Source organism: Strix uralensis, chromosome 2 (genome assembly GCF_047716275.1).
Source record: "Strix uralensis isolate ZFMK-TIS-50842 chromosome 2, bStrUra1, whole genome shotgun sequence".
Classification (NCBI taxonomy): domain Eukaryota; kingdom Metazoa; phylum Chordata; class Aves; order Strigiformes; family Strigidae; genus Strix; species Strix uralensis.
The window spans coordinates 138,486,174-138,505,848 of NC_133973.1; the positions used below are offsets into that span (position 1 = coordinate 138,486,174).

The 19,675-nt window shown below is 60.8% G+C and overlaps 1 protein-coding gene and 1 pseudogene across 8 annotated transcripts in view; one reads left to right on the forward strand and one right to left on the reverse strand.

Annotated features, from left to right (window-relative positions):
* Positions 1-10,628, forward strand: part of STIM1 (stromal interaction molecule 1) — a 107,045-nt gene extending 96,417 nt beyond the window's left edge. For 4 of the 8 annotated variants that reach the window (XM_074860660.1, XM_074860663.1, XM_074860662.1 and 1 more), the window contains 2 exons: positions 77-476; positions 7,848-10,628. In XM_074860660.1, the coding sequence (XP_074716761.1) occupies positions 77-476; positions 7,848-8,397 (950 nt within the window). In that variant the 3' untranslated portion in view covers positions 8,398-10,628. The remainder of the gene's footprint in view (positions 1-76; positions 477-7,847) is intronic. The other 4 variants (XM_074860664.1, XM_074860665.1, XM_074860666.1 and 1 more) reach the window with 2 other exon arrangements.
* A 6,046-nt stretch (positions 10,629-16,674) lies between these two features.
* On the reverse strand, positions 16,675-17,755 carry LOC141940305 (neuronal acetylcholine receptor subunit alpha-10-like; annotated as a pseudogene).
* Positions 17,756-19,675: the final 1,920 nt, after the last annotated feature.

Consider the following 19,675-nt stretch of genomic DNA (forward strand, 5'->3'; position numbering starts at 1 on the left):
GCAGCGGGCGGGGGGGCTGCAGTGGCGGTGGTGCGGTGGTGCCGCCTTCAGCCTTCTCCCCTTTCTCTCCTTGCAGCTCCGGCCTTGCCCAGCACAGTTCGCCAGCGCCTGGTGGACCCCCAGCACGGCCACGGATCTCAGAGGTTGGTAGAGAGTTACGTGCAAGGCCAGAATGAGTCGGGCCAAGCTGCCCATTTCCGGGCAGGCAGAGTCTCTCTCCGTCGAAAGCTCAGCCTCTCCTCCGGACAGTCTTTCAGTTCCGACCTTCCCGGCACCAACCCACCATCTGCTGCCACCACCGCCTCTTCCACCTCTTGCTCCTCATCCTCCACCACTGCATCTGCTCCTGCTTGCCATGTCCACCCTATCTATTACCATCACACCACCTCCTCTTATTTCCTTCAGATGGACTCCATCCCCGATCTACCCCCTCCTGATGTCACCTCTGGAGTTCGCTGTCGCACTGAGAGCTTTGGGTATATCGCTGTTTCTTTTCTAGCTCCCTCTTGCCTGCTGTGTCTCAGAGCTGATGCTTGCTGGGGTGCTCTGTCTCCTAGATTCCTTGGGCCCTTTCCTTTTGGGTCTTTATTTCATGATTTATCCACACGTTTGTTTCTTCAACGCTCTCCCGTGCCAGTGGGCCCTCTAAGGAGTGCTCCACGGTCCATTCCCATATCTGTGAACTCAGAGGGTGCGTAAACCATGGAGGTGCTGCTGTTTAACTGTAGCTAAGCAAACGGGCGTTCGGGGCCCTCGGTTATCGCTAAATGAGAGTCTTTCGCTTGGGTGATGCACCTGTGAGAACAAAGGTAACAACTAATCAAACAAACACTGACCTTATTTGAAGCCTTGACTTAGTTGGGGTCTTCACAAGCGAATTGCAAAGGAAACACGACGGGATAGGAGGTGCTGTGAGACAGTTGGTGCTGCCGGAGGGTTTGAGATTTGTGCTAGTTTTAAGAGGTGGCAAAAGCAGCGTTCAGGGCTTTTGTGTTTCAGAGTGACTCTGCCTCTGTTTTGGTAGGGGCTGAGGCACGGTTGTGTTTTGGCTAAGGAACGTCTGAATGAGAAGAGGAGGGAGTTGGAGCTTCTTATGGCTCGAGCCTCTTATGATGCTCGAGTAAAACCCTCGGCTGAGGGGCGAGGGGGGGTGGTGGTTCGCGTGGGCTGTAGTTGAGGGGCGTTGCAGGCTCTGGGTGCAGAGCTGTCGGCGCTGGTGACGGGCTGTCGGGGAGTCCCGTCCTGCCCTGCCGGGGAGCTGCCCCTGGCATGGCCAAGTCATTTCATCTCTCTGTTCTGCGCTTTCTCCTTGGTAAAATTAAAACCAGTTTCCTTATCCTCGGCATTAGGGAACAGATTTCTGGGAAAAGGCTGGAAGTCTCTCAGTGAGGAGGTCGGTAGGGGCAATGTCCTTTCACATTTATTTACCGAGGCAGGACAGCATTCCAGGTCACCACATCTTCACCGGTCCCGGCATGTTGTACCGTTACTCCTTTACTGACAGGTACCTCTGCCCTTGGGCGTAGGTTCTCTCCTGACAGCATTTACACAGTCTCTGTCCTGTGTCTCAAAGCCGGGCTTTGCTGGGCCCAAGCACCCTGTGCCCAGGCGGCAAGAGCCCGCGCGTGTAGAGCCGAAGCAGCCCTGGGCAGGTCGGGGCTCCCGGAGTATCGGGGCGGGGGGACGTTACTGCTCCTGCTCCACAATGGGCAATGAAAGAGCAACGTCTGGGTTCATTTAGTAATATTTGTTTGGGGATTACGAGAAGCAGCATAATTAAAATTAAGATTAATTAGTGCCAGTCTGAGTTCAGCTGCAGCTGTCCCACTGTGACTGATAAAAGCTGGGAATGCTTCTGGTAACATCGCGCAGTCCCTGTTCACCATCGACCTTCCTGTCTCTGCAGAAAGGGGGGCTTGTCCTGGGAGCTCGAAGGCTGGAGCACTCTTTCTAAAACCGCTGTATAAACGTGATTTTTTCTTTTCAGCTGAGGCCTGTGATACACTTAATTGCTGACCAGGTTTAAGTCTCCCGCAGACACCCCCACAAGCGGCAGAGGGAAATGGGGTGTGACTTGGGGCTCCCAGTTAGGAAAGGCAAAGGTGCTGCGTTAGGAGAGAATAACCAGGGTCTTCCCCTTATTCCCCGCGGGTGCTTGTACCATTTTCTCTCTGTTCCCGTAGCACGGGCTGCCTGTTGATGCAGGATAAATTGATTTAGCGTCGGAGTTTTGTGGAGGAAGAACTTTTCACCTAAGATTTGCTTCAGCTACACAATAGCAGACGACTCCAAAATCCATGCTCATCCATTCTCTGTTCATTTCAGAAAACAGAAATGAAGAATCGGGTGCCCAACTGTGTTCTGATTCTGTTGCTTTTAATTTTTTTGTCAAACTGCATCATGAGCAGATCCTGCTTCGATGCGTCTCTAAAAGCACGGCTGCAGCACACACCAATGGATTGCTCTTTCTCTTTTATATAACCAGCCTTGGAGGCCTTTACACACATCCCTCGTGCTCCACAGCCTCTGAGAGAGGCAAACGGAACAGATGGGGAAGCTGAGGCTGAGAAAGGCCTTCCAGGGAGTCACTGCCAAGGACGAAAACGGAACCCAAAAAATTCCTGGCTCCCTTGGTGGGAGGCGAGCGCTACCTTGAGTGCTTTGGGCTGCCGGATCGCTGTAGCCTCTCTCGTATCCGGCAGACGCTGATGCTGGCGAGACCTCGCGAGAGAAATCGTCTCAAACAAGCTGTTCCCCCTCGCCCCGAGAAGGGCTCGGGGATTGCTTCCCTCCCGGCGAGCTGCGTGCGGTGTAAAGGCTGCTGGGGGTTGACCTGGTAGGGACCTTCTCTCCAGGCAAGGCCAGCGCGTGGCCGGTGAATCGCTTTCATGAACTCCTCACTGTTTGCTTCTCTTTTGCAATTGGCTTCAGAGGATCCAGTGCAAATAAGGTCAGAGCTGTTGTGATTTATGAAGGCTGCTGTGTGTTTGTGGATGTTAACGAAGGGCTGGCCCTGGGCGGGGAGAGGGGTTGGAGGCTGCTGTGTGCACAGAGGTTTCTGCTGCCAGTGCCTGCTTCAGGTGGTACCCGTGGATAAACCCAATGGAGATGGGAGCGTAGGACCAAACCCCCGCCCTGGTGACCCTTTTCCAACGGGGAAGGGACGTGGCAGCCGAAGCAAGAGCCGAGAGTCAGTAATCCAGCAAAAAGAGCGATTCACAGCTCATAGAGTGGAAGGGAAGGACTTGCTGTTGGATTCGTATCATAGCAGCTGTTTCGAAGCCTCTGCCTGTGCCACGCCAAGCGCAGCAGAATAACGAAGCCCTGTGGCAGATTTGGTTCTGCCTGAGGGGAAGCCCTTGCCCCAGTGCCACGCGCCAGCTCGGGATTTAATGGACAGTCGCGGGTGCACTGGGCCAAGGGCAGGGCTGGCAAAGGTGGAGGCTCGGCCTGAGCCTGGCAGACTGAGCTCTGCTCCAGCATCAGACACCCCCAAGCCACCCCTCAGTGTTCCCAGTGTCCTGGGCTGTGCAGACAGCAGGAGCCCACCAGGAGAAACCCTTCAGCAGGCTGCAGAGTTGAGGAAAAATAAGTATTTATCCTGTATCATCCTCCTGCCCTCTCCCCTCTTTCTCCACCACTGCTTTCTTTACTCCATGCTTTGCTCTCTGCTTCTCTCGTTTGCCAACTCAGTCCATTCCCATTTTCTCGCCCTCTCTCATTCATGGGGGGAGCCCAGGTGAAAGTGGATAAACCAGCGTGTCCCGCCTTCGCGTGGCTGAACACCGTCGCCTTCGCTCCTTCGTAGCCCGTGAGCGTGCCTGGCTGTGTGGAGGAGAAGGCAGCGAACGCTGCGGCAGCGCTTGAGGGACGTGGCTTAGGGCCTCCCCTACCTCCCAGGTATCTCCACAGAGGTTTCTGGGAGGGCTGAGCCCTCAGTCGGTCTCTCTGCCACGCAGAAGCGCTTTCTCGTGATGCTGTCAAGGCCGGCTGTGCCCCGGGCCAGAGTTTCCTCTTGAGGATGTGCCGTAGCGACTCAGGAGCAGGAGCCTCGTGAAAATTAGCAGGATATAGCAGCCCTTTTGGGCTGAGCCTCGCCCCAGGTGACCGACCATATCCTGGCAATGTTCTTTCCTCCCCTCTTGCCCCGGCGCTGGGCTCGGGAGCGTCCCCTTGTCCTCGCTGTCTCTGCCAAAGCCAACATGCATCCCGTGGAGTCGTGTCCTCGTGGACACACGCCTCCACTGTCCTGCGGGAACCACTTGAAAGGAGCATTTGGGGCTGTAGAAAGTCCCAGTAAAACTTTCCGGCTGCTGGTGTCTGGTTCTGAAAACTAGTCTGGGAGGTGCCTCTCGGTGGGTGCCCAAGTGTCCCGGCCCGTCGGCTGGCGGGTTGGGCTCCTGGCTGGATAGATCGTGAGTAAAATGGGTCGGTTTAGCACAGCCAGGATGGTGGAAAAGTGTGTGCTCGCTGGCTGCTCCCCCAGTCAGCCCCTCCAGTCCTGCTCCGGACGGTGAGCTGGCGAGCCTGGAGAGAAAAAATGAGGGTCCTTGGACCCATCGCGGCATCGGCCATTGGCCCCGGGACGGGGCGTCCCCAGGGAATGGCAGCGACAACGACGTCCGCAATGGGGATGTGACCCCCAAAACCGACCACCCCGATGCCCAGGGACCCCCCCCAGTCGCGGTGAGAGGAGACGCGGTGGTGGCGGCACGCACTGGGGAACCTGCGCCGAGCTGCTCCCCGGGGTGCGGGACCAGCTGTCCGGGGATCGGGTTCCCCACGGCCGCGCTCGGGGGAGGAAGATCCTCCCGGACCGCAGGATGTTTCTGCATCTGCTCTCGCCATCTTCTCCCCGTGCTGCCGTAGCCATGGGTTTGCTTTTGTCTCTTTGGGATTTAAAAACTGCACAGGGCCTTGGGGGGAGGGGGGAGGGGGGGCTGATGGGGGTTCACAGATCTCAGCGGGGAGAAAACTCGCCCTCTTCATGAATGAGGCATTTTTGAAGTCGCCTCAGTTTAAAGAAAATCTATTTTTTGCTGTATTTGCTACTCTTTCCCTTTTTTTTTTTTTTAAAGGATTTTTTTTTACTGATTCTCGCCCAGATACCTTTGTGATAGAAGAAGAAGAAAAGGATCTGGGGGTTCTAATTGACAAGCAGCTGAACAGGAGCCAGCAGTGTGCCCAGGTGGCCAAGAAAGCCAACGGCATCCTGGCTTGGATTAGAAATAGTGTGACCAGCAGAAGCAGGGAGGTGATAGTCCCCCTGTGCTCTGCACTGGTGAGGCCACACCTGGAGGGTTGTGTCCAGTTTTGGGCACCTCAATCCGAGAAAGATCTCGAGGGGCTGGAGCGAGTGCAGAGGAGGGCAACGAAGCTGGGGAAGGGCCTGGAGTATAAATCCTGTGAGGAGAGATTGAAGGAGCTGGGACTGTTCAGTGTGAGGAGGAGAAGGTGAGGGGAGACCTCATCACTCTCTACAGCTCCCTGAAAGGACGTTGTAGAGAGGTTGGTGCTGGTCTCTTCTCCCAGGGAATTAGTGACAGAACAAGAGGGAACGGCTTTAAACTGCAACAGGGGATGTTCAGACTGGGCATGAGGAAAAAATGTTTCCCAGCAAGAGTGGTCAGAGAGTGGAATAGGCTGCCCAGGGAGGGGGTGGAGTCCCCATCCCTGGGTGTGTTTAAGGGCCGTTTGGATGAGCTGTGGGGGGATGTGGGGTAGGGGAGAACTTTGTAGAGTCGGGCTGAGGGTTGGACTCGATGATCCCGAGGGGCTTTTCCAACCTGAATGATTCTGGGGTTCTGTGATTCTAAGATGGCTCTGAAACACTCCCGTGTTCAGCCCCATCCACTTTTATTGATGCTGCTGCCCCTGACACAGCCCCAGTTACCCCAGTGAGACCTGGGGGGCCGCGAGCTGTGACACTGACCTTCTGCGGAGCCGTGGGATCTGCTGGAGGCGCTGGGAATCGGGCGCTCCGGGGGCTGCGTGCGGTGCCTTTGGCCGCAGTTGTCTCCCTTGGATGGTCTCCAAGGCTCAGAATAGCGGGGGGTTTCACACCAGCCCTGCTGCTCATGTGTCCCGTGGGCTCTGCTCTGTGCGAGAGGCCAGGACTTACGGCAGCAATGCCCGGGGCTATTTTCCTCTTCAAAGAAGAGGTGAAACAGCCTCCACAGTTGGGCTCTCACGGTGGATTTTGGGCTGTACCCCAAGCGCACACCAGGGTCTTTCATACCCCTTTCCTCCCTGTGTTCCTGTGGAGCTGTTAAACGAGGGCCCGTTTTTATTCAGGGGGGTTTGTTAAAAAATACCCTCGTTACCATTACAAAGGGTGACAATCGGAGAATCTCTACGGCCTCTTACAAGCCCCTTGTGCTAGTACAGGCGTGTGGGTGACTCTGTGGTCTGTTCCAGTTGCATCCCCCTGGTACCACCTGGAAGCCACCTCCCGTACCAGCGCTGTGCCGAGGGCGTCTTCTCTCCTCTTGCCTCTCTTGCTGACTCCAACCTCTGATTTATTTGTGCTGGTGTCATAAAAGAGGAGCCAGGGGCCCTCCACGTGCTGGGTGGGTACAAGGGACCCTGTCCCAGGGCTGAGCTGCGTGGGGGGGGTCTGTGCCGGGAGCCACGAGCACGTGGCGGCAGGGGCTGAGGAACTGGTGAGCACCTCCTGTCTCTTCTCACACCCTTTCGCTTCTCTTTGCTCCTTTTCTCTCCATTCACCTTTCCCATCCTGTCCCCCCTCCCTGCGTGGGGCAGGGCCCGGCCCCCCCCCCACCCTGCCCACCCTCTCAGGCAGGAGCGATGCCCGTGCGGCGTCCGAGTCGATGTAGGTGGTAGCGAGAGCAGCTCTTGGTCCGGCTCACAGGATCCCGGCTGGAAGGAGGAAGCTGTGACTTCCCATTTCTCCCTTCCTCCTACCTCCCACTCTCCGCTTTTTAGAAGGATCCGGGAGCTCCGATGCCGTTTGCGATCCGGAGTAGGCGCCAGGCTGGGGGCACAAACCGCTGTGCAGCAGAGGGGCCGCGGGTGCTCGGGCATGGCTTCGCGCGGGGGGAAGCTCAACCTTGAATTCCTCCCTCGGGGATGAGAGGGTCGCTCCAGCTGACCCGGGAGAAGGGGGAGGGGGGGCGAACGCCCGCGCGCACACCCAGATGCCAGCTGAGCCGGCGCAGAGGAGCCGCCGATGAAGTTCTTACCCCCGTCCTCCAGCGGGAAGGGCATCGGCTCTCACAGCTGCACCACTTCTCCAAGGGCCAGGGCGATGCACTGAGCTCCCTGCCTGGCTCCTGCTGGGATCCGGGGGAAAAGAGGGGGGCTAGCAGGGTCGTTTTTCAGGGAATGGGAGGGAGCTGCCGGCTCCGAGCGGAGCCCAGCGGCAGGCAGGCCTGGCCGAGGGTCTCGATGGCCTCCGGTGCCTTCGGACCCCCGCGCTCGAGCGTCGGGGCCTCGATGCCTCCAGTTCTGCCCCCACGTACGGTGCTGCCTCCCCGAACCCGGCAGCGTTTTGCTCGTGCTGTGGGGCTGCGCTCGCAGGGGCGGGCAGCGGGCAGCCCTGCCTGCCTGCCTGCCTGCAGCGGGGAGCAGCTGGCCCCAGGCCGGGTGGTGCTGGCACTCGTACGGAAGAGTGGAATCAGTGGGTGAGGTTGTGTCTGCCTGGCTCCTGCTCGCCGGGGGCTCGCTGCCAGGCATGGGGCTGCCTGGGGGGGGGGCTTCTGCCCTGCCCTGCCCTGCCCTGCCCGCTGCTGCATCCGTGTGTGCGCGCGCGCGCGGGCTCGGGCGCGCGTCCCCGGGCCGCCAGAGCTAACAACCCCTCTTCTCCCCCTCCGCCTTCTCCACCGCAGAGATTTAACTCGCTGCGACTCCGATTCCTCCATCCCGCACCTGAGCGACCACCAGCGCGTCCCCAGCTCGGCGCCCAAGCTGCTGGCTGCCCGGCCCAACCTGCTGACCAGGTCCATCGAGGAGGGTGCCCCTGGCCACCCCGCCATCGGCGCGCCCACCTCCAACGGCGGCAGCCGCCAGGCCGAAGCCTCCGCCCTGGGGGTTTTGCCGGAGCGACTGTCCGAGAGCCCCGTGGTGATGAAGAAGATGATGATGGTGAACCACGGCATGGAGAAATCCTCCAGCCTGGGGGAGATCAGCCACCCGACAGCCGGCAAGCACAGCCACTCGGATTCCTCCCGCTCCCACAGCCCCAGCTCCACCGACCCCGACACCCCGTCCCCCATCTCTGACTGCCGGCCCGGCGGCGCCAAGAGCACCCGCATCCCGCAGCTGGCGGCCAAGAAGAGCCCGGGGGACGAGGACAGCAGCTTGACGGGCGACGAGGTTGACCTCGGCCAGAGCAAGAAAAAGTTCCCCCTAAAGATCTTCAAGAAGCCCAAGAAGTAGAGAGAGGAGAGGGAGGAGGGGGGGAAGAGGAACCCCCCCCTCAGGAGCGGGACCCACTGGGATGGGGGGCAGCCGTGCAACCGCCCGGCCCCCGCGCCCTCCCTTTCTGAGTCACCTCACCCAACACCGGCAGCAGGAGGAGCTATTTAAACTTATTTATTTCCTGATCTCTGAGAAGAAAAAAAAAAAAAAAAGAAAAAAAGGAAAAAAAAAAAAAGACGAGGACCGCTCCCCCCCCCAAAGAGAACAGCCGCCCTTTCTCCCCTTCGCCTGCTGCAGTCCCTGGCTTTGCTGTGCATGGCTTCCGGTTACTCCTGCCTCTGCTCAGCCACACGGCATTTGGGTTTGGTTTCAATGTGGTTTTTTTTATTTTATTTTTTATTATTATTAATTTTAAATTTTCCCCCCCCCCGATTCTTCTGCCTCTTCCAACTTTTGCCCAGGCTGTAGGGAAGGGCGGGGTGATGGGAGCCCCGTGGGGGAGCACTCGTTGGGGTGAGTTCTCTCCTTGTTTCTGTGTCACTTTTCTACGCCCCCGGGGGCCCCCATTGCTGTGACGGTTTGGGGGGGGGGGGGGGGGGAACCCCTGGTTCGTGCGCTCTTGAGAAGCAAGAGCAAGACAAACGCCCTTGGGCAGGGACGGCTCTGCCTGCAGCCCGGTACATCTGCCCCCGGAAGCCCTTCCAAACCCGGGGGGCTCAGCGCGGAGCAGGGGGGCCCCAGGGTGATGGAAGGGGCCGGGTCCAGCCGCCATGTCCACACAAAGGGGGGGGCTCCCGGGTGGGGGCGCAGGAGCCTCAGAGTGTCCTTGCCCTCCCCTGACTCCATCCCCCTGAGGCTGGGTGTGGGGGTTCTATGCCCCCCCCCCCCTCCGAGGACCGCGGGGATGGAGGGGGCTGGGTCTGGCCCAAGGCGCTGCCCGGGGCTCAGCCGCTCTCCCATCCTCCCTCGCAGGCTGCTGGTCCCGTCCTGCGGCTCAGAGCCCTCATCTCGGCACGATTCCCCCCCACCTCGCAGCCTTGGCCGTTGCGGGGATTCCCCGGTTCAGGGCAGGAACTGGGGGCTCAGCGTTGCTCCGTCCCAGGGTTGAGCCTGTCCCAGAGCTGAGCTTTGCTCCGTCCAAGGGCTGAGCCCATCCCAGGGCCAAGCTTTGCTGCATCCCAGGGCTGAGATCTGCTCTATCCCAAGGCTGAAGCCCATCCCCAGGGCTAAGCTTTGCTTCATCCCAGGGCTGAGCATCCCCGGGCCAAGCTTTGTTCCGTCCCAGAGCTGAGCCCATCCCAGGGCCAAGCTTTGTTCTGTCCCAGAGCTGAGCCTGTCCTAGGGCCAAGCTTTGCTCCATCCCGGGGCTGAGCTCTGCTCTATCCAAAGGCTGAAGCCCGTCCCAGGGCCGAGCTTTGCTCCATCCCAGGGCCGAGCTTTGCTCTGTCGTAGGGCCGAGCCCAGCTCCCCCAGGCTCAGCTCTGCAGCCCCTGCCCGCAGCACCCAGCGCCGGGGCTGGCGGAGGAGCCCCCGGCCGCTCTCCCGCATCCCTCGAGGCTGCTGCCGGCACGACCCGACTTCCCCCCCCCCACCCCCCCGAGCTCCTGGCCAGGCCGGGGGTCCCTGCCCGCCCCGTCCCCCATCCCCGGGGGTGGGTGCTGCCTGCGAGGGCAGAGGAGGAGGCAGGAGGGCAGGGGAGGACAAGGAGGCAGGGCAGGACGCTGAAAGCCCCCCGGGGCCTTGCTTTATGCCAGAGTAATCTATCCAGGTGTACGCTGACAATACAGGAAGGGCTATAAAAGGTGTTTTTTTTGTTCCGTAGGTGGTAGTTAGACGATTCCACTGTTGCTTTGAGATAAGTGAAAAATGCCTCTAAATGACTAAGTGCCTGCATTTCCCCGAGGCGCGGGGATGGGGGGGGGACACGCCGCGTCGCTTGGCCCCCACGGTCGGGGCTGCACCCCGCCGCCGCGGGCACCCCAGGAACGGGGCTGGTGGCTGGGGGGGGGGGGGGGGGGGTGGGGGGTTCGGCTGTGGGCGCCCCACGAGCACCCAGGCTGGAGCCGGGGGCCCGGTGGTGCTGCTGGTGGTGGCAGAGAGACCTGTGGATGCTTCTGGAGAAGGGGTTGGGGATCCACCAAACGGCAACTGTTGACGCATCTGCCAACTCTTTGATTTTTTTTTTTTTTTTTTTTTTTTTGGTCATTTCATAAAACTTTTAAATCCAATAAAGCATGTAGTCTATTTTACGAGCCGGTGCCTGCTGCTCTCTTCTTCCAGCCCCTCCCCAAGCCGCAGAGCTGGGGTCCCATCTCCGGGGTGGGGGGATCGGGGCACTGGGGATTCCATGGGGACCCCAGTAGCTAGCCTGGCTGGCGGAGAAGGGGGGACAGAAGAGCACCCCAGTTTTCCCCCACCTGGCCCCCTGGGCCCTGAGCAGAGTCCTCTCCCGTGGGGTCTGGATCAGGCACTTCTGCTCTGCACCAAAACTAACCCTGTGCCGCACCAGGGTTAAAAACGCCTCCCTGGAGCCCCCCCGCAGCTTCCCCACGAGGAACCAGCTCCTGGCCTGGCCAGGGGCAACCCCAGCCCCTGGGCAGAGCCTCACCTCGCTCACTCGCACCCCTCTGCTCCCACAGCCTGGGCCAGCCTGGCGCTGAGCCCCGAGGCAGGCAGCAGGATGAGGCCCCATGGAGGGTGCTCATCGAGTCACCCAGAAACACCTTTGGGGTGTGCAAGACGTTTCCAGGAAAAAGAATTAAGTTACGCGCCGGGATCAGTGGCGAGTGCCTGCTGGGGTGGGTGACCCCATTGCCAGTGGGTCCCGGGGGGCTCTGAGCGAGGCCGTGGGGTGCCCCCGGGCCGGCATCAAGTCTTGGCCGCTGCCGTGGGGCATTGTGGGGAAGTTGCTGCCAGTCAGGGTGATGGCGAAGGGCACATTGACGACGTCTCCGGCTGTGTTGCGGGCGGTGGCTGTTCTCCGGGAGCGCAGGGGCTGGGTGGTTTTCTGGAAGCGCTGGGGGTGGGTGACGGTCAGAAGAGGCAGCCCCAAGTCCCCCGGGGCAGAGGCAGCATCACTGCAGGATGGGACAGCAACGGGCACGGATGCAGGGGAGCTCAGACCCCACCTCAGAATCCCAGGATGATCTCGGTTGGAAAAGCCCTTGAAGCTCCTCCAGTCCAACCATGAACCTCACCCTGACCGTTCCCAACTCCACCAGATCCCTCAGCGCTGGGTCAGCCCGACTCTTCAACCCCTCCAGGGATGGGGACTCCCCCCCTGCCCTGGGCAGCCCATTCCAACGCCCAACAACCCCTTCTGCAAAGAAATCCTTCCTAAGAGCCAGTCTGACCCTGCCCTGGCGCAGCTTGAGGCCATTCCCTCTTGGCCTGGCGCTGGTTCCTTGGCTCAAGAGACTCATCCCCCCTCTCTGCACCCTCCTCTCAGGGAGTTGGAGAGGGCCATGAGGTCTCCCCTCAGCCTCCTCTTCTCCAGACTAAACCCCCCCAGTTCCCTCAGCCGCTCCCCATCACACCTGTGCTCCAGACCCTGCACCAGCTCCGTTGCCCTTCTCTGGACACGCTCATTCATCCCGGCCCCCTGGCTCCAGCCTTTTCTCTCTCTTGGGGAAGGAACAGCGTTGCCTCTCCTGCCCCGTCCCTGTGCCCATCCCTGTGCCCAGCGCAGACGTCTGCACTGCTGGCTCATAGAATCACAGAACCCCAGATTCATTCAGGTTGGAAAAGCCCCTCGGGATCATCGAGTCCAACCCTCAGCCCGACTCTACAAAGTTCTCCCCTACCCCACATCCCCCCACAGCTCATCCAAACGGCCCTTAAACACACCCAGGGATGGGGACTCCACCCCCTCCCTGGGCAGCCTATTCCACTCTCTGACCACTCTTGCTGGGAAACATTTGTTCCTCATGTCCAGTCTGAACCTCCCCTGTTGCAGTTTAAAGCCGTTCCCTCTTGTTCTGTCACTAATTCCCTGGGAGAAGAGACCAGCACCAACCTCTCTACAACGTCCTTTCAGGGAGCTGTAGAGAGTGATGAGGTCTCCCCTCAGCCTTCTCCTCCTCACACTGAACAGTCCCAGCTCCTTCCATCTCTCCTCACAGGATTTATTCTCCAGGCCCTTCCCCAGCCTTGTTGCCCTCCTCTGCACTCGCTCCAGCCCCTCGAGATCTCTCTCGGATTGAGGTGCCCAAAACTGGACACAACCCTCCAGGTGTGGCCTCACCAGTGCAGAGCACAGGGGGACTGTCACCTCCCTGCTTCTGCTGGTCACACTATTTCTAATCCAAGCCAGGATGCCGTTGGCTTTCTTGGCCACCTGGGCACACTGCTGGCTCCTGTTCAGCTGCTTGTCAATGAGAACCCCCAGACCCTTCTCTTCCAGACAGCTCCAGCCACCCCTCCCCAAGCCTGTAGCCATGCAGGGGGTTGTTGTGTGCCAAGTGCAGGACCTGGCACTTGGCCTTGTTGAAGCTCATGACTTGTGACAACAGCTCTGTGAGAACCACGAGCTGAGAAAAACAGCCTGAGAAAGCGATGAAAGAGAGCAGGGGGGGTGGAGGCCGTTCGAGCTGAGGAGTGCCTCAAACACTCGCAAGTAACAAAACTACGGGCCCAGGGTGGATGGTGGGAGGTGGAAGCTGATGAGGCTGCCCCAGTAACACAGGGTGCAGCCGGAGGAGGGAGCCCTGTGGAGACAGGACGGCTCTGCTCTGGGGCACCTGGCCAGATTTCAAGGGGCATCTGTCCGGTGAATGCCCTTTGCTTCGTTATCCCCCACATGCATGTTAAAGTTAACACCCTCAATATGCTAACGAGGGCTAACATGATCATGCTAATTACATCACCCCAGGAAACACCTGACCCCTCCCGTACATGGGATACGTAGGGATGTGGGTCGGCCTAGGGGACGGACCCAAGGGCAGTGGGTATAAATCAAGGGGGGGGAAGAAAGGGGGGGCTGGAGAGTGCAGTGAAGGAAAGAGGACGGCTGCAAGCGAAGAAGACGGCTGCCTCCTGGAACCCCTGGTGGGATCAGCGCAGAAGCCCAGACCCATGAACCCCACCCCACTCCCTCTATCTCCCTCTCTTCCCTTTCCCATTAAGCAGTGCAAGGCATATTGTATTGCTTGCCACAACTTGCTATATACTTAGCCAATTATCATGTGTTCAATTAGTACATTGTGGGTAGTTAATAAGTGTTTGGACTTGGAGAATTGTTGTCCGCTCCGTTGGGGATTTGTGAATCTGAGTCACTTGTCTCCCTCATCTGAGCGGGACGTGACACAGTATCACAGCTCCAGCCCCAGTATTGAGACCCCAATTCCAATATTGGAACTCCAGCTCAGTTTAAGGACCCAGCTCCCAGTATCAGCCCTCCAGCTCCAGTATTGAGCTTCAACACACGTATTGGGATGCCAGTCCCAGTATCTGGCCCCCAGCCCCAGTATCAAGACCCCAGCCTCAGTATCAGGACCCCATTCCGTGTATCGGGACACCGGTCCCAGTATCAAGACCCATCAGAGCTGCAAAAATGACGTCCTTGGGCACAATCCTGTCCGAGGCCCCTCACAGCAATGAGCACCAACTGCTGGCAGCCATCGGCTAGCAGGCATGCGCTCCCCCCTTTTCTTGAGACTTTGGGCTCACAAATCCAAGCTCTCAGCACTCAACACCCAAACCTCAGTTTGCGGCAGAAAAAGAGCCGCCGTCGCTGTGGCACAAGAGTCAGAGGTCCCTCAGCTGGAGCGGATGCGGTCGTTCCTTTGGCCAGTGCTGATCAGTAAATGGCAAGTATGGAAGCACAGAGGGATCGGCGGGCAACGCCCCGCTACTCGCTACCCCCCCATTGGGACGGGACACAAAGATGGTCCCGTGAAGGTTCCTACGTGGATCTCGGGCGTTACACGCAGGCAGGCAGAAAGCGCCACGTCCCAACGTGCCGGGGCCTGTCCTCAGCTACGGGGTCTCTCAGCTACGTTGGCCCCGGGGACCCGAGCGGTTTGGCTCTGAGCCTCCAAGCGTGCTGTGCCGCGCCGTGCCGACACAGGGGTCCCTGATTTCGAGGGGGACACTCCAGCCCCTCCTGAGCCCCTCGCAGGGGGGAGGGCGTGGCAGTGGGGGCTGCTGGGTGTCACCGGGTGTCACTCTGCCCACCCTGTGATGTCACAAAGGGGGCTCCGCCCGCCTGCCCCAGTATAAAAGGCCGCAGCCGCACTGGGCCCACAGTCATGGCGCGTGGCAACGGGCCCACCCTGGCCCAGAGGCTCCCGCTACTGATGCTCAACGTGCTGCTCGTCCTGAGCAATGCTGTGTCGAGGGCCAAGAGCTTCTGGGTAGGTGACGCTGCACCGCGCTGTGCCGGGGGGGTGGGATGCTGTTGGGTGGTGGTGGGGGCTGTGGTGTGGGCCTGAGAGCTGCTCCCGTCTCACCCAGCTCTTGGGGTCCTGCAGGGGATGAGGAAAAAGGAGAAACGTTGCAGAAGGAGAGCGAAAGCCCAGATGCAGAAGCCAAGTGCTGAGCGGTCGCGGTCCCGAGCACCCTGCAAATGGCCGACACCCCACGGCAGGTCTGAGCAAACTCCATCTCCTTCCTGGGCGGCTTCTCCACCGACAGAGAGAGGAATGAAGGAGCCCGCACCGACCCTGGAGACATGGTGAGTGCCGGGGTAGACCCCCAGATCCTGCCCCAGCCCCTCAGCCCGTGCCCGGCCCGGCCCGCCGGAGGGGCCGGCTCGGTGCAGCAGGTTCACTCCCCTCTGCTCCTCTGCAGTGCCAGCGCGAAGGCGCCAAGCACGGGCGACCTGTGGCAGCGGCTACCCAGGAGGATGTACTCCTCAAGCCCCGCCTTGATGTCCAGCTCCGTTTCCTTGGACAGCTTCTTCTGTGACCCGCCCAGGCAGCGCTTGTATCAGCCGCATTGGATACACTCCTCGACGAGTGGCTCCATTTCATCAGGGGACAGCTGCTTCTGCATCCCGGAGTGCCCCGAGGACAATCAGCGGCTGGTCGCAACATCGGGCGGCGATGAGACCCTCCCCAAGGAGCGCCCCCAGCCCCCCACCTGCAGGGAGGTGGAGGCGAAGCTGCTGCAGCCAGGAGCCAAAATGTGGCTCAATGGGCAGAGAGTGGAGCTGCCACGGGGGCTCCTGGACACAGACGAGGCTGTGGATGGGGACAAGATCAGGAGGAACAACGTGGCACCGGACAGGAGTGCCCGGCTCTGGAGGTGTCTCAAGGCCTGCTGGCAATGGTGCTTACAGTCCTGCTGCTGCTGCTGCTTCCCCAAGCCCCCGAGGTGACAACGCTGGTCCCAGAGGAGCAATGGACACCCTGGAGACAGCAGACGGGGGTGTAGGGCTGGGAACCTCCCTGGGCTGACCCCACCTTATACCATAAAAAATTAAATGATCTTTTCTCCATCCCTGGTGCCGTGGTTCTTCCACCCAGCCCTTGATGCGCCTTCTCCCCCATCCCACTGCCAAACCTCCCCTTTGCTGACCCCCCCCTCCTCTGCCGGGTCTCCCCCAGGTCCTGGCTCCGAGCTCCCCCGGGCTTCGTCCCCTCTGTCTGGCCCCGCGTCCGTAAGCACCACAATGGGGACATTTTCTTGGCCCAGAGCTGCTCCTGCCAGAGCAGGCAGGGACTGTGCCTGCCTGCACCCTGCCTCCTGACCCCCTCCAGAGCCTGGGGGCTGCGGGTCAGGGGCCGACCCCCTGGTATGCCCCCACCAGCTATATGCCCCCAGGTACCATGCAGCGGAGCGTCTCTCTGGCTGGGTAGGGCAGCAGATGCTGGGGGGACACAGAGCGGGGCCAGACAGGGACCGGCACCCCTGGGAGCAGCAGCTAGAACTCGGGGCACCACAGGGCTTTGTTTTGGGGGATGGGAAACCCCCCTGAGCTGCACCAATCCTCGCGGGAAATGCTCTGCCCACTCACCCCCCCCCGCTGCAGAGCTCCAGATGGCGCCACAAGGGCCGGGCACAGCCCCATTCACGGAAGGATCCCGCCAGCCCTCAGGGCAGTGACACCCCGCAACCTCCCCAGCCCCCCGGCAGGAGAGGGAGGACACAGTCCAGTGTTTATTTGGTTTTTGTTGGGTTTCTTGGGTGGGACGTGGAATGGGATGATGTGGCCCTGGCTGGGGTGGCGGTCCCGCTGTCAGGTTCCTCTTGCCTGGTGCTGGTGGAGCTCCCACCCTGCAGCTATGGGGGGGCCAGGGACGAGCCACTCTCGTGGGACACCCATGGCCACCATCGTCCCCAGAGCGGGCGGGGGGGTTGTGGGCAGTGGGTGCATCAGGGTGGTGCGTCCAGGGGGCCGTCAGGCAGCTTGGCCCAGGACCAGCACGCTCATGAGGAAGACCATGAGGAAGAAGACCCACATGAAGAAGCGGTCCATCACCTTGGCCACCTTCTTCCACTCGCCGGTCCGGCGCTGGGCGGCTCGGTGGCGTCGGAAGCAGCCGGCGATGTAGCCAACGTTCCTCAGCAGCCCATCGTGGTGGCACAGGCAGCGGTCCCGGGGACAACCTCTGGCCTCAGCACCCACTTCCCCCTCGCCAGGGCTCTCCCCCAGCCCTGCAGCGTCCCCTCCGTCTGCCCGCTCGCCCAGAGCCCGCCGGGGGCTCTTGCAGCTCTCGCCCACCTCGTAGACACAGCAGAGCCAGGCCAGGTGGTGCAGGATGAGCCGCCTGGCCCAGGGGGGCACGGGCCGGGCCCCCGGGCCGCAGTGGTGGACGCTCATGATGAAGATTGTCAACGCGGTTGAGGCCGTGATCACGGTCATGGTGGCGATGTAGTACTTCCCTGCGTGGGCAACGGACAGGGATGCTGCGAAGGGGTAGAGACCCCCACCCTCCCCTCCCCACGCCGCAGCCACCCTCGCATGGGTGCTGCCCATCCATCCCCTCGTGGGTCCCATGGGAGGGTTCTGGGTGCTGTCGAGGCTCACCGATGAGCGGGACGCTCTCCGAGGGTGGCATGCTCTCTGCCACCAACAGCTGGAAGACGGTGAGGGCCAGCAACACCGTCACCCCCAGTGAGACCTTCTCCCCCTAGTCGGCTGGCAGGTAGAAGCTGAGCAGCGCCAGGAAGGAGACCATGATGCAGGGCAGGAGCAGGTTGAAGATGTAGAAGGAGGCGCGGCGGCGGAGGAGCAGGGTGTAGGTGACATCGGGGTAGGGCTCGGAGCAGCAGCCGTAGGTGATGACGTTCCTCGTGGCCGGCATGCCCAGCACCTCCCACTCCACGTTCTCCACGAAATCCGTCAGGTCCGCGGTGTCCAGGCGGTTGTGGAGGTCAATCTGGTTCCCGTTGTAGGTCCAGGAGCCGAAGGTGAGGCGGCAGCGCTGCCCGTCGAAGGGGAAGTAGGAGACGTCCACCTTGCAGGAGCTCTTGGTGATGGCAGGCGAGTCCCACATGATGAGCCCGTCAGAGCGCAGCACCACGTCGGTCTCCATTGAGCCACCGAAGCGGTCGTTGGCGCTGGGGGAGGGACGGCCGTAGGGCCGGGATGGCCCCGAGCCCCACGTGGGCCAGGGCTTTGCAGGGCCAAGCGCCTGCCCCCAACGCTGTGTCCCCTCCCTGCATCACCCTGCCCCCCAAAGTGTGGGCTCGGTGGTGCTGGCGCCCCCCACCCTCATCACCCACACTGGGACCTGCCCTGTGCAGCCCCAAGGTTGGAAATACCTCCCGTGCAGCCCCTCCCCAGTCCCAGCCTGAGCCCTCCCAGCTCCGGGAGCCGTTGGGGGCGGGGGGGGTGGGGGTGGGGGGTCCAGCACAACCCACTTGTTGTAGAGGATGATGTCCGGCCACCAGACGTAGCTGCTGGGGATGCGGATGCTGTCGATGCCGCCGTAGGTGTCCTTGTCCCAGGCGAGGTGGGCGTCCAGCCAGGCCTGGCGGACCCACAGGTAGGTGGTGAGGACCTGGTTCCTCTCGTCCTGCCGAGGGCAGCGGGTGGGTGCAGGGGACAGACCCTGGTGCCACCCGCGCCCCTCCGTCAGTCCCCAACACTCTGCGAGGGTTCCGGAGGGGCTGAGCTGCCTTCAAGGGTGCTGCTTTTGGGGGCGGGGGGTGGAGAGATCTGAGTCACAGAATCCCAGAATCATCGAGGTTGGAACAGCCCTTGAAGCTCCTCCAGTCCAACCATGAACCTCACCCTGACCGTTCCCAACTCCACCAGATCCCTCAGCGCTGGGTCAGCCCGACTCTTCAACCCCTCCAGGGATGGGGACTCCCCCCCTGCCCTGGGCAGCCCATTCCAACGCCCAACAACCCCTTCTGCAAAGAAATCCTTCCTAAGAGCCAGTCTGACCCTGCCCTGGCGCAGCTTGAGGCCATTCCCTCTTGGCCTGGCGCTGGTTCCTTGGCTCAAGAGACTCATCCCCCCTCTCTGCACCCTCCTCTCAGGGAGTTGGAGAGGGCCATGAGGTCTCCCCTCAGCCTCCTCTTCTCCAGACTAAACCCCCCCAGTTCCCTCAGCCGCTCCCCATCACACCTGTGCTCCAGACCCTGCACCAGCTCCGTTGCCCTTCTCTGGACACGCTCATTCATCCCGGCCCCCTGGCTCCAGCCTTTTCTCTCTCTTGGGGAAGGAACAGCGTTGCCTCTCCTGCCCCGTCCCTGTGCCCATCCCTGTGCCCAGCGCAGACGTCTGCACTGCTGGCTCATAGAATCACAGAACCCCAGATTCATTCAGGTTGGAAAAGCCCCTCGGGATCATCGAGTCCAACCCTCAGCCCGACTCTACAAAGTTCTCCCCTACCCCACATCCCCCCACAGCTCATCCAAACGGCCCTTAAACACACCCAGGGATGGGGACTCCACCCCCTCCCTGGGCAGCCTATTCCACTCTCTGACCACTCTTGCTGGGAAACATTTGTTCCTCATGTCCAGTCTGAACCTCCCCTGTTGCAGTTTAAAGCCGTTCCCTCTTGTTCTGTCACTAATTCCCTGGGAGAAGAGACCAGCACCAACCTCTCTACAACGTCCTTTCAGGGAGCTGTAGAGAGTGATGAGGTCTCCCCTCAGCCTTCTCCTCCTCACACTGAACAGTCCCAGCTCCTTCCATCTCTCCTCACAGGATTTATTCTCCAGGCCCTTCCCCAGCCTTGTTGCCCTCCTCTGCACTCGCTCCAGCCCCTCGAGATCTCTCTCGGATTGAGGTGCCCAAAACTGGACACAACCCTCCAGGTGTGGCCTCACCAGTGCAGAGCACAGGGGGACTGTCACCTCCCTGCTTCTGCTGGTCACACTATTTCTAATCCAAGCCAGG